The 15,042-nt window shown below is 37.7% G+C and overlaps 1 protein-coding gene across 1 annotated transcript; it reads left to right on the top strand.

Annotated features, from left to right (window-relative positions):
• Nucleotides 1-1,293: 1,293 nt before the first annotated feature.
• Nucleotides 1,294-9,789, top strand: LOC585527 (transmembrane protein 53). The gene is made up of 4 exons (XM_785352.5): nt 1,294-1,446; nt 5,339-5,620; nt 6,514-7,204; nt 9,076-9,789. The coding sequence occupies exons 1-3, from the start codon at nt 1,393-1,395 to the stop codon at nt 7,132-7,134; spliced, it is 957 nt and encodes a 318-aa protein (XP_790445.3). The 5' UTR covers nt 1,294-1,392; the 3' UTR covers nt 7,135-7,204; nt 9,076-9,789.
• The last annotated feature ends 5,253 nt before the right edge of the window (nt 9,790-15,042 follow it).

Raw genomic sequence — 15,042 nt, 5'->3', positions numbered from 1 at the left:
AGGCGCGTACGCAGGGGGGGGGGGGGGGGGGTTTGGGGGGTTAAACCCCCCCCTTTGGAAATTTTTTGTGTGTAAACCCCCCTAAAAAAAAACTAAAACCCCCCCCCCTTTTGGATTTTTTTTTTTTTTTTTTTTTTTTTTTTTTTTTAATTATTAAAAAAAAAAAAAAAAAAAAAAAATTATTCCCATGGCCGACCTAAAAAAGGTGACCTTACCCCCCCCCAACGGAGCAAAATGTCAAATTTCCAAATTTCGAGACCCAAAAAAAAAAAAAAAGTGTCCTCTTACCCCCCCCCCCCCCCCCCCCCCCCCCCCCCGCTTATTCAGCGGTCGGCTGAGTCGTTGCGATTTTTTTGGGACCAAAAAAAATTCAGCGGCTGGCTGAGTCGTTGCGAAATTTTCGGACCGATTTATAAATGTTAAAACCCCCCCCCTTGAAAAAATCCTGCGTACGCGCCTGCACAGATGTATACAAAAAATGAAATAAGAGAATGTTTTGCCTGAACAGCTTCCTATCAAATTAATATAGTAAGAAAACAAGTAAAGTTTTAGAGTACGTACCATTCAGAAATTGCATAACAACCGGAACAAACCAATACACGATAGGATGCAATATAAGTTGAGATTGCAAAGGAGAAATGTGAGGGGATCAATATAGGGAAGAGAAAGCTAGAGAGAAAGAGAGAGAGAGAGAGAGAGAGAGAGAGAGAGAGAGAGAGATGAAAAGTTGGATAAATACATTCAGTGAGTGTCATATATGCGCAATTAATTAGAAAATTTTGAGATTACGTTCAAAACTGTTGTAGACTGAAATTGGAGTTATCAAATAAGTTCCAAATTTCAGGTGCATGATGTCTTCAAGCATAATATGATGCAAAATTTGTATTAACAGTACACCATATCATGATGATATTTCTTTTTATTTATAACACTATAATTATGTATTGCATGTAATTTGTTATGAAAATATTGGGTAAGTTTTTAGGAAGCAGATTTTTTTCATTCTTAAATATAATTCATAAGGCACACATATATTCATTTAACTGGTAAAAATCCATTAAGTTGTTTAAAAAGCGGTCTTGAATGCGTTATATTTCCAAGATATAACACTCTGTCCAACAGGTTCTGTCTGCTATGCCCTATGAAGGTCGGTCCCCAGACGTAAATAATCGTATCTGATTGAAACACGTCTGTAAAAACCAAATTACCCCCCCCCCCCCCCCCCCCCTCCCCTCGCCCGACCCATTCTGCTGCAAGAAACATCTATAACGATTTCAATGATAAAAACAAGTGGTAACTTCAGTTCATCCCCTATATCAAGAAAAGTTGGTTGTGGATATTTTGCTGGAAATTTCTACAGAGCAGCTAGCCCAGGTGGTTCTACCGTACAGTATGTTTCGTTCATTCAGGACAGGTCTCCAGCGTCTTGGAAGCTTAGAATTAGAGGTAACAGAATAATAGTAGATCTACAAAATCTTAAATTTGTCGTTTACCCTCTTTCTCTTGTTACCGGTAATCAGCGGCACGCCCACATGAATGTCGCCGAGCCGTGTAGGCGCGGCTTGAGCCTGCCCTGGCCTGGACCTGGGATTACGGGCGCGGGTGCGGCGCGGGCCATCAGCTAGCGAACAATGAATAGTGTGGCACTTGCCACTGCCACTTGGTGGGGCAGCAGCTGTGCAGTGAATACGCCTTAGCATTGACCACACTGTGACTTACGTGTTGTTGGTGTGTTGCAAACTATCTTAAACGAAATCAATGGCCAATGCTCACTCATCAGCCTTGCCTTAGCTCTAGCTGACTCCTCGCCAGAGTTCGGCGCTAGTGTAGACTGTAGTTCCGTATCAATTTTTTTTAAGCAGTTCAGTCTATCCATTCTTAGCAAAGGAAATTTAGCCCAATTTTTTACTAATTTTAATCATAATCATATAGGCCTAGACCTAGATCTATTACATTTTCCACCTGAATTTGGATCACATCCGAAATCGGAAAGCCTCAGTTTAAGGCTTCGATGTCGACGTCGTCGCTCAGTACTAGTGTCTGAACGATTTTTCAATTTTCAATTTGGGATCGTTTTTCACCATTTTTGTTTGATATTTGAATAAAAAATGTTATCAGAATAATACATTTCAAATTTCAAGTCTCACCGATGTTTCTATCAAAAGTTACAGCCCCTCCAACACGCTGGTATATTCATATCATTTTGGTCAAAATCGACGAAAAAGACGTCCACGCAGAGTGATGCTGTTTTGCTAAATTTAGCCAAACAGCTGTATCGCGCGATATGCAAGCGTATGCATATCGTACGCATGCTGCTAAGCCAATCCGCGACTTGCAGCTTGAGCTACGCTGTCTCCGCGACATGTGCGATTGACTAGTATGGTTGGCGTTCGTCGCACAATAAACCCGGAAGTGAATGCACGTTATAGTCAATGGCAATATCGCGGAGAAAAATTGTCTCCGCGATATTGCCATTGACTATAACGTGTATTCACTTCCGGGTTTATCGAGGGAATTGCCAACCATAATTTCAGTCACTATAATGTGTAATTGAATTTGGGGTTTCGTTCGTGCGCGGAGATGTTACGCGATGTAACCATGGTTTGGACTGAGCGGAGCGCACGCCTCCTAATTAGCTGATCCACCAAATAGCGAGAAGGGTATTTTTAAACTGTTATCAGTTGTGATCCCTGGGGGCTAGCGAAAATATAATCACATAGAATTGTTCCTTAGGACTGGGACTTCTTATCGATCGGGGCGTCATATCTCAAAAGTGACAAACCTCAGAGTTAGCCAGGACACAATGTTTAAATTGCTGTTTTGACCAAGATATTTTTAGAATTTCGGGGGCTACGCCCCTTTGGAAATATTGGAATTCACCTGCTCTTTCATATGACACCTCATTCATTGATTATCACCTTCAGGATCACAACTGATAAAGGTTTGAATCTCGATTTGAAAAAAAAAAATTGACTTTTTTTGCATGGTCGCGCAATGCACGTAGGCTGCATAGGGATGCGTGTAATCTCTATGGGAAGAATTTTAGCACACAACATCGGGTGCGCGATCAGACACCCTATCAGTACCGTCTCCACGCTATACTACTAGCTTTGCAACTCAAACTGAAGCTATCAGTCCAAAATTATGCAAACTTCTCGTATGGATGATGGCTATCGTGCATGCGTGTAGTTTGCATAATTTTGGACTGATAGCTTCAGTTTGAGGTGCAGAGCCAGTGGCGGATCCAGGGAGGGGGGGCCGGCCCCCCCCCTCTCCCCCCCTTGAAAAAAACATGTAAAAACACGTGATTTTTACCATTTTGGGGGATTGGGGCCCCCCCCCCCCACTGAGGGAATATTCGGCCGGCGCGATTTGCAAATTTTCGGGAGCAAAAAAAATTGTGCTATTACATTCAGTGCTTTGTCGCACAATTGTGTGAAAATAGTGCGGAAATACGCTTCGCTCCTTGTCAACGGAGACACCACGCACAAATCTTGTGACTGTATTCTATTCGGTTTGACCGAATTCTTGGCAGAAAATTGCTCCTTCTTCTTTCAGATATATTTTGCTTATCATCATTCTATATTTTAAGTGACTTTAAAATTCTAATTTTCTTTTCTTTTGATGGGTAGATTGCCAAATAAAGGAGGTAAGAATTCAAAATATTTGTGATTTCCCCTTACGGTAAGTGACCGAATACCGGGCGCGCTACCCTATACCCATAGCATGGGCGTCAATCCTTACATGTACGTAATACCTATTGTTCAGGGGGGATGAATGAATAGATCATCCCCCCCCCCCCCTGAACAATAGGTATTACATAAGGATTGACGTCCATGACTCATAGTCTAGTCATACATTTTGAAATTGGTCAAGAATTTAACCCAAAACTTAGAAATTTGTTACGGGAGTGATGGCGCTTTGCATATCCATTCCATGAGAAGAAGGACATGACATCAAAAAAAGAAATGTACCTCTTATGTTAATTCTTTGATTTATCACTAACCTTATGCCATGGATGTTCATAAAACATTAGGGCCTTTCAAATTCAATACAATTTTTTTTTCATTTTTGTTGATTTCCTAAGATCTCAAACTATCATCAAAAACGTACATGTGGGACTGTAGCTGAAAAAAAACAATTTATTGCAGATTACACAGGATTCTTGTAATATTTTTTCCCGAAAATTTCGCTAAATGGAAAAAGATGAATATATTTCCATATTCTAAGGGGTCCTGTGATATTTAATCTATTACATAGGGGTGAAAATGGCCTCCGGACAAAATGTAACGCGAGTTACCGTAACGTGAGTTACCGACATATTTGCTTCCTGCATTTTACAAGTCCATTGTTTCTTATCTTTAATATTGTGATCTTATACTAGTAAGTCACAACCTACTATCAAATTAAAATAGGAAAGATTTTGTCAAGATTGTCTAGTATGAGGAGAAAAGAGGGTCTCGTAGAATTGACCATGTCCTTTTTTTGTAACGCGAGTTACCGAAATTCAATAATCCAAGAATCTAAAAATGTTTGTTCTTCAATTTTCTTTTTTGTTTCATTCAGTTGTTCTATATCTACCCTGTCCATGTTTGAAAAAAGTATCTTGTAGATCCTAGCAGTTCTAAAGATATAGGCACATTATCGTGTCAATGTACCCATTAAGTGTAACGCGAGTTACCATGGAATGGCCCTGTACATGTATGTGTTCCTACAAGTAACATGTGATTTACAATGATTAAAAAAATGCTGACCTCTGGTAGGATTTGCGATGTTGGTTCAAATGCGTCACATTTTGTCAATCACTCATAACTTTGGTTTAGAGCAAGCTATGACCTTAGCTTTGACCAAAGTGTAAACAGGAAATTGGCCCTTTCAGAGTACGTGGTGAAACCCGTCTGCCAATTTGATCTTATGAAACAAGGAGACGTCACCGAACACGAGCAGTGTATGCCAAAACGGCAAATTCTGGGGCCGATTTTCACATTCGGCTGTGTTTGTGCCGTACTCGGGGTAAAAAAGGGCTGAGCGTAAGTAAGTTGGTTCATTCATCACTCTACAGAGGCTCCTAGAGGGGCTAATTCCATAATAATTTGATACCATATGAAAGAAGAGATTCTAAGCTTTCCAGAAATATATGTCACGCTTTGAATGTAAATTGTAGCAAAATCGCAAGTTATACAATTTAAAATGTTGTGTTTCTGATCGATGAGTGTATGTGGCGTTTGTGAGTGTCTTCACTGTTCACTGAAGCGAACGAACACCCTATTAAGAGCATTGTACTACATACTACTACTAAGGTTGACATTTCCGTATAATTGTATCTCCTCTTTGACAGTCCTACTATGGCAGTAATTCTTCAGTAAGGGGGCTAGCCACCAGGGCCCCCACCATTCCGGGGCTGGCGATCAACGACAACATGATGCTCCAGAAATCTCCTGTTCCTGTTGTCGGGGCGTCTGCTGAGACTTCCCGACCCCTCGTCCTTTTGCTTAGCTGGCTGGTTGCGAAGGAACGACACGTAAACAACTTCTCACGTATCTACTTGGATCGAGGATGTGACGTGTTAGTCGTTAAAATGAAACCTATGCAGATCCTTCTACCGCAGTCAGGCTCCCAGGTAATTACATGTAGTAGCTGTGTGATCCCATTACAATCCAAATGTAACAGAAATTGATGATAATGATTATAATAGTAATAATAATAATAATAAGAGTGGTGATAAACTAATAGGCAATGAAAAAGAAGTATAATGATGACAATGTGTACAACAATGACAACAATAATAACAATAATAATATCAACAAAATTGATATTACTAATATTAATAAAGTAAGGATATTTAATATTAATAATAATGGTAATAATAATAGTTTTAATACTAGAACAGTTCTTCTTATAGAGTACATTATATCTTTAAAAAAAATGTCTTAACACAACTAGGAAATAGTGAAGAAAGAATCCAAACAAATAGAAAAGCTACAGGAAAATGACATTGATTGCTTTGCACAAATATGAATCAATTACAGCCCTCAAGTGTTGGGAGCCCCAAATTGATGGCAAAATTTCACTTGAATTGTATCATAATGTAAAAAGGATGTCATTTAAGGCTTATTTCTGCAAGGATTTTCAAAAGAAATGTGTTTGAAGTCAAAATTGATGAAAGAATACAAAATTGAGGTTTTCTGCATACAACAGAAATTCTTTTATAATTAATTGTCTTCAAACACATATTTGGGGATACAATTTAAGCTTGTCTTTATGGGGGATACTACTCCATAGTTTTGGGGCAGCATGCTTAAAAATCCCTTTACCATCAGACAGAAATTGTACTTGTATATGTTCAATCTTTTTGGTTGAGATTCCAAGAGTCAGATTATTCTGAGGTTGGTCTGCCAAGGGATAAGATTTTAAGAGGAACTTCATTTTTCCACATTGGTAAAAATGTCGTCTGTTAATTTCCAGATGTGTGTTTATTTTCTTATCCGTTATTTGTTTGTCATGTACATGTAGGTTGTGGCTCAACGTGTTGTAGATTTTCTACAGCTAGAGGACAATCGTGAACGCCCCATCTTTGTCCACTCCTTCAGCGTAGGCGGCTACCTCTACGCCGAGATCCTACAGAAGATGATCGCCGCGGAGAAAACCAAGGGGGAACTGACCGGTCGCGTGATCGGTCAGATCTACGACAGTGTCGTCGACCTGGACAAGGTAGCATTCGGCATCGCCAACGCACTCTTCTCCCAAAAGATGTTACAGAAGAGCGTTGAAAGGAGCATCGATGCGTACCTGGCTATGATGTACCGACCGGCGACGCAGCACTACACTCGAGCGTCCCGGCTCTTCTACCACAACCCCGTGAAAGCGCCCTCTCTGTTCTTCTATTCGTACGCCGACCCTGTAGGCAGCGCCACGGCGATAGAGAACTGTGTCAAGAACCTGCGTACCAAGATGGGTCATGACAAAATCTACACCAAGTCGTTCCAGAAGTCACGTCACGTCAGCCATATGCATAAGCACAAGGAGGAGTATTTTTGCTCTCTGTATAGTTTCTTTAGAGAAGTCCCGTACTTTGCAGACAAAGTAGATCTCGATGTAAGTGAGCAAATTGAGACGAAAGCCATCAAATCATAATGCTACAAATGTGCTTTCCATGTGGCAGGGTATCTATCCAAAAGCAAGTCTGTATGTTTAATGCTCATATTTGCAATGACGACCTTCGTCATTGCCTTGTTTTCGTTCACATTCTTCTTATTAATATTCTTACTTCTTCTTCCTCTTCTTCCTCTTCTTCTTCTTGTCGTCCGGAATCCCATTCGTTTTGCACGTAGTGCTTGTTATTCCTAGTTAGGTGCTTTCCTCATGTCCTTTTCCTTTCAAATTTCATAGGCATAGTCTCTAACATCTCATCAAGGTCACCTACTTCTTCGATTCTCGAAATCACTCATGCATAACCGTCCAGGCGCCATTTTGTCCGTTTCTGGTCCATTTTAAGGCCTTTCTTTCTTCCTTCCTATCTCCATTATCCTAGATCCTACACATTTCTAACAAATTCCTCTAGATAGTCTAAGAGATGTTCTTTTATCTGCGACGTATAACTTGACCTTCAAAATGCCATCTTCGTCCTCAAAATTCAAATCTGAAACCGACTCGGTCAAAAATCTTTAAAATTCTTGAAAAATTGACCCCTAAAAAATCTAAAACTGCCTTAACTTTCTCATATAAATTCCGTTTTATATTTAAATTTCACAGTATCTTTATCTGACAATTGCACATAGCCATGCCAAATTTCACGCTCCAATGGCTTTGCAAAATATAATTAGCGCCCTCTAAAGTTATGGGAATTGGCTTTCTTTCTGTGGCCGTATCTCCATTATGGCTTGGCAAACCCGTACCCTTTTTTGGATTTAGATACTTGAAGATATGCCCTTTCCAGCCATATACAAAATTATATACCCTATCACTGACCAAATTTGAGAAAATTGCCCTCCAAATTCGCCATTTTCAAGAAAATTGAGAAATAACTTCAACTTGCTCTAAAATGGCGATCGTTATACCTACATCAATGAAACTTTGCAGACATATGTATCCATATACGTGACAACTGTTTACCAAGTTTGGTAAAATTCGAATATGTCAGCGCAAAGTTATCGCCAAAAATGATGAATTTACTATGGATTACGTAATAGCGCGTTCAATGCGTGCAATACATTGCGCGCAGTTAACAATGGTGTCAAACTGACCGCACTGAAGTGCCCTTTCGGATGATACCAAGTATTATATATGTTCACACAGAAAATTGTGAGTAAATCGCATTTGAACAAAGATCACTACACGAATTCCGCCGAGTTTCCGCCCGAATCTAACACGTATCGGCAATGACGTCATTTTTTCAGACTGCTTTTCGCCCCTTAAACGTCCTTTTTTTTCCTTGAAAATTTGCAGTGACATGCCGAGTTCCAATACGCAGGGCACCTCTTGGCCGGATTTATAAAATTGGTCAATGGGGCCATTTAATACGCCATTTTGTCCTATAAATCTATTTTACATCACGTGTTTCGATAGGATTATCATAGAAAAAAAGAGAGTGGTTTACAATAAACACCATGAAATTCTCTTTCTAATGATACCAAATACGGCACATAAAGAGACATAAAGAGAGAGAGAAAAAACAATTTAACTCCGGTCATAATACAGATCCTGTACGTTTTCCGCTCATGCATTACACGCATTGTCTATGGGGCATATTGGGTTCACGCTTTTGACCCCCAGATCGATCTTTATTGTAATGACGAACATGCCCCAAATCCCCTTGGTTTTTGCACGCAGTGCTTGCGAGCCCTTTCTACGTCGTTTCCCATATCCCAATTTCTTTCAAACTTCGTAGGCATAGTCACTACCATCCCATCAAGGTCACTGTTGAGGCCTTTCTTTCGCCCTACCTATCTTCAATATCACAGAAGCTACAGACTTCGTACAAATTGCTCTGGATAGGGCGAGAGAAGCTCTTTCGTTTGACACGTAGAAACATGGCGTCATTGCACGCACATCGTTGTGACACGATTGCATTTCTAGTTTATTCCTCTTTTCATGTAACTTTAAACCCACGTACAGCCCTAGGCTATTCTATGCGAGTGTGTATGCATCCGTTAACTAGTCTACTCAACAAGATATTTTATTGTTCACTGAGAATGGGAGCTCACTTTTTTAGTACATCAAGAGCAAAATATATTTTTTAATTGGTAAACTTCAAGACAGGCATTTTTGTTTTATTACTTCTCCCATGATGCGTTAAAAAACAAAACAATTAAACGTCATCATTTCAAAGGTCATTTTTTGTGTCATTGTCGCCATTCATGTAAAAGTTGTCATTTTCATCTATTTTAGTAAATGTATATTTGGAATTTATTGAGGGTTCACATTGTTTTCATTCTTTCCTGCAATGGCCTTGTTATAGAAATCTGTGATTTAAAGCAGTATTATGTTTAGTGTTTTTATTTTGATACATGTCATAATGTGTACCGGTACAGTGTATGCACTTTGTTTTTTTCTCCGTATGTATCATGGGCATTATATGTGAGTATTATGAGCTTTTTATGACGTAATTATTTCCATGCTGAATTTGACCTGCCTTTAATATTATCAAACATTCCCTTTGAGTAATCTCAAAAAATAAAGTTAACAGCTGAATTCTTCATACCTCTTTTAAATTATTTTTTTATTTCTTTTTTGAGAGTTTTTTTCGTAACTCAACTTTTTTCCTGTAATAAGTTGAGTACTGTAATCAAATTACAATTACCGTAACATTTATTATGTGCACACTGCACATACATATGAATATAAAAGGCGCCTATTGCGTAAAATATATATTTTTGCTCATGAATATGAAGCATTACAATTAAGTACAATTTTACTTTGATATTATGTTCTCTTCACAATGTGTTCTGACTCGTTAATGTCTTTTCAATGACTTCTCTCATAATATGTGGTTACAAAATATGGTTACCTGACGTACACTCCGGCGACAACTTTCCCCGGTCTTTATTTCATTAGTTAGGTTTAGAGTACCGATACCTATCAACAGTATTGCATTTAAAGCCCCACTGTCCTACTTGTAGCTACTTGCTCCCTCTATATAAAAAACTTCCCCAATCGGTGCCTGTTGGTCCCCCATGATCCTCCTTTTCTTATGTAAGTTGAGAGCTGAGTTAATGAGATAGCCACCTGTCAGTGACCTCGCTGTGTGGTCTAATCCCTTCTGGCCCCGTAGTATCGAGAGCCTTTAACTTAAGCCATAACCCTGTAAAAGGTCAGTTATTTTGGTGCTCTCTCTCTCAGCCCCCCGTGATCTTGGCCATAGAATGATGAAAAAGAATTTAGTCAGTGTAGAATATTGACCAGAGTAATTGCCGCTCGAGTATATATGTTTAGTACTGTATGTGTCATGAAATAGCATTGATTATGTGCTCCTTGCCTCTCTGATTTTTTTTTTTTAAGCCCTTTTATAAGTAATTTTTTGCTAAAAAAAATACATGTATTACACAGATTACATGATTGAAGAAATTAACAAAATATTTTGGATATAATACATGTTTTTGAATCATTTTGTACTCAGTTAACATAATTTTCTTCAGAATGTTGTTAATCTTGCAAACTTTCTCTTTACGAGTAATTTCAAATTATCTGTTTGGGTTTCGAATTACTTGAAACATGCACTATATAAATTGCATATTTAGTGAACAATAAGATATAAAGAAGAATCATACTTTTGTTATCAAAGTCATATCCAGAAACTAAAATACTTTTTTAGTAATACTGATATACAAATCATAAACAGTATAGAATAAACCTGGCCTCCTTATAATATATGTATATGTGTGTGTTTGACATGATGTTGAAAACTTGTCTCCTTAAGCATTGCTATACATGTATGATGTAGTAAGACCTACTGTATACATATTACAAAGCATCTAAAAATTATGGATCAGTTAAAACAGTATTTTGTCTCAAAATATGGACTCAAATGAAAGTTTGTATGGTGTTTTGTGAATTAACTGTTATGATGCAAAGCTTTGGTATTAATCAGTGCAATGTTAATTGATGTCTATCTTTAGTGCATAGGAGTAACTGTGTCATGTCAGTGAATGCACAAATCTGCATTCATAGCAAATAAGGTGTTACTTGTTGTAAATTGATACTAATGTATACATTGTAGTGTACCTTTACATGTTATAGTAGGTGTGATAAACTAAGTGCACTGTAATGTATCTTTAAAATGGTGATTTTACACCTTTGATTTTATTATCTTTTCAAATTTGCCAAAACGTGATGCACACTCACTATGAACATGACGGACAGAGAAAGCGGACAAAATATACAGTTCCTCAGGTAGACAAAGGAACATCCCTTCACTGCTATTATGTAAAAATGTGTATAACAGGTGAATATGCATGTGACACCTGTTCTACACAATTTTACATAATAGCAGTGAAGGGATGTTCCTTTGTCTACCTGAGGAACTGTATATTTTGTCTGCTTTCTTTGTCCGTCATATTCATAGTGACTATTAATAATAACTCATGATATGATTGCAGTGCCAGTAGGGAGAACTGATGATGAGGCTACCCAGGATAAACAAGACATATCATTATCAGTATTATTATTAATATCACACTGCATATATTTTGTTGTATTACTGCTGCTGCATACATCAAACAAGGCCTTGTGACTGATAGGGGATCAGTTTGAAAGATAATTTGTCAAAGATTACAGAGGCATTGTGTGTACATTATCTTAAGTTAGTACATGCTAGGAGGGTAGTAACTCCTTGGTACTTGGTTATACAGTAATTCTGTTCGAGGGTAGGTTTTGGGGGAAATTGATTTGGTGCTTATTGACTATATGTAAAGGCATCTACATGTATGTGTATTTGTTTCATGGCTTTGCAATAAGTGATGTATCACTCAAAACAAAATATTTAATAATTTCCAGGAAAAAAAGTACCTGGACATTATGCCTTTCTTCATTTTGGAGATGACATAATAGTCTACATATGTACATGGACATACTTACACATGCAAGTATAGTTTTGAAAGTGAAGTTCATATTCATTGTTTAATTGGTTTTAATGAAGGCAGTCAGGCAGATCGATGTAAGATTGAGCAATATCTGATTTAAAATATACATGCATACATAGTTCTTAATGTTTGAAGTTGCAATCGATCAAACAATTATTGGCAACTCTATGAAATATCTTGAGAGGTCCTTTTTCCCATTTCTTTCATGTATAATTTGTACTCATTGCAAATATTTCAGCCCCTGTATGAAACAAATCTATTCGTTCATCATAAAGTAAGAAGATAGAAATCAGTAGAAAACGAATGAGAGAGGACCTTGAAAGATATATGTCAGAGCTGCCCATTTGTGTTTCAAAGACTACACCACTTCCCTATTGTGTATTGGACTTTGCTCAAAATTTCCATGCCGGCTGTTTCTCTGTTTCTTTTTGCTTCTACTAAACCAACTTTATATCAGGGTTAATTTTGATCCATTCTTCAATGTTATGCAGGCTTCTAATATGAAATACTGTACTTATAACGTTTTAAATGTAAGCATTTTAGTGCAATGCTGATACTCGTGCTGTAAGCAATGGCTGCGAAGATATGGTACTAACTGTGTTAACTGATGATTGTTGGAAACAAAGAAGGCCTGAAAGGCATTTGTACCCAAATATTTTTGCTTGATTGTTTTTTTGTATTGTTAAGGTTTGATCAGATGTAAAGCAGTAGACCTCCCACCAAAAAAAAAAAAAAAAAAAAAAAACGGCACGATTTGTTTGTGGACTACACTGGAAAACCAGATACATTAGGATTACCCATCTATGCAATAGCTTTGTGTAGGTAGGAGACTTTATGCTACTCCCAACAGCATTTGAAAGATGATACTAATTTAGAACTTCCCTAAAAAAAGGGGGCTTGAAAATGTCTTTAGGTGGGAAAATAATTACTACCTTAGTCGTTGAATCAACTTGAGAGCTATAGAGCCAGTAAGTAATAGTCTGATTTTCAGACCATTGTACTGAATGGTCGTACGTTTTATGCTGCGCAAAGATTCAATCAGTTTAATCGTGGCCATCACAAGAAGTGGGTTATTGATGTAGACAAATGGTCATGTACCCTTTACAGCTCATTTTATGGATGTTATTACCAAAGAAGAAAAAAGGCCAGTCAGTCACTCAATAGTGTCTGACAGTGAAGTCTAGCAAGTAAACAGGTTTCCTTGCATAGTTTCAATATTAGGACACTGCTAACGTTTAAATTTGACAGATAGGACATACATGACATATTCATAATTCCTGCAAAGTTCTACAGAATTTGATGATGGCTGCAAAAGGGACATAGTATCTTTAAGCCTTGTTTCAGATATGATATGACGGTTATTCGGTTAATAATAATAATAATAGTGGGTTCTTGTGTAGCGCTCATAATACACTTCTCATTTCTGTATCTTACAACACAGAGCTCAGTGAATCTGTGCAGGACCTTGGTTGCGCACAGTTGCCATTCATTTTAAAGGTAAAGACCAGTTATGGTCATGCGATTGCATTGTGAAAGAAACGTTGTGGAATCAATCGGAAAAGGTTGATCATCTAGCATCTAGCATCTGCAAGGTTCTGGAATCATCAAAATGATAAGAAATTTGGCCCATTCTTCGTAAAGTTACAAGCACTATACACAGAAAGATGTTTATGGGACTACCCTATATCTCTCACAGACCATGAGAGAAACAAATTTACCAAATATATGAATTAGTAGGCGGTTTCCCGGCAAATTTTTTATCATGTATTAGTCAAAACATATTCTTTCACATGATTGGTAATGAGAGCTTCCATTTCATTTTTTGAAATTGGGGCGCTTCCAATACTGGTCTTTACCTTTAATACTTGTAAACAAATCGTGCTGTTTTTCAAAGAATTTGGAAGAAAAATAGAAATTTTACTTGACCATACTGGCATCTAAACACAAGTAATAATATTAATGAAAACAATACTATGGAACACCTGCCTGAATAGAGCACACACTTTACACTGACTTAATTTTCATTAACAAAAGGATGTAAATAATTTTATTGGTGGAATGCAAAGAAAACTGCAACAAACAGAAATGTACAACTATTTCACATAGTTACAACACAGCCGACATCAAAGTATGAGAAAAACTACACACGACAGGAGAAGAAAAATTAGGTTACCACCTGAGCATTGTTTCACAAAACTGTGATGAGTATAAGTTCACTGACATCCCCTTGCAACACATGTTGAATTGAATACATTTCAATGGGTTATCGGCGAATTTGTACTTGTGATGCGTTTGTGAAAATCTGCCCTGGTATTTTGCAATGGTCAAACGAATGTGTCCTATTTCAAAGTGCCACTATAACAAGTACAAATAACAGCATTTGTATTATTATTATTAATATCATAAGGTACTGCACAAATAACAAAAACAAAAATGCATGATTTTCAAGTTCCAGGGATGCCAGTTAAAATTGATCAGAGGGTCTGAAAATCACCTAGAATGAGCTATTTTTTCATAAAAAAGCCTAAACTATGGTCTCAAAATAACTCGCCAGAATTCAGGCTATTGTCTAAAAACTGGCATCCCTGAAGTTCATTTGAATTTCTCAAACAAATATGACGAGTACAAAATTGGGATTAGCATGTAAAAACGGTAAAGGTAAAAGCACGCTAATAAGTCATGGGATTTATTTATTTTATCCCTGCCTTTAATACCTAAAACCTTTGTCAAAGCATGGCTCAGTACCAAACAATACTTCTCAGTAATCTAAGGTCATTTACACATCAGCTGATAATACACACTTGTAAACAGAGTCCTGGGACCCGTTACACAAAGCCTTTTTTCAATAAAAACCAGTGACAAATCTGCTGATAACCAATCAGAAGCAAGGGTTTCTATAGCTTACAACAAAAACTGTCATTGGTAACTGATGACAAGTTTTGTGAAACGGGGCCCTGATCATGCC

Source organism: Strongylocentrotus purpuratus, unplaced genomic scaffold (assembly GCF_000002235.5).
Source record: "Strongylocentrotus purpuratus isolate Spur 01 unplaced genomic scaffold, Spur_5.0 spur5_scaffold_18, whole genome shotgun sequence".
Taxonomy (NCBI): Eukaryota; Metazoa; Echinodermata; class Echinoidea; order Camarodonta; family Strongylocentrotidae; genus Strongylocentrotus; species Strongylocentrotus purpuratus.
Note: the sequence above shows the minus strand (reverse complement) of the source record. Positions and strands in the feature narration are given on the sequence as shown.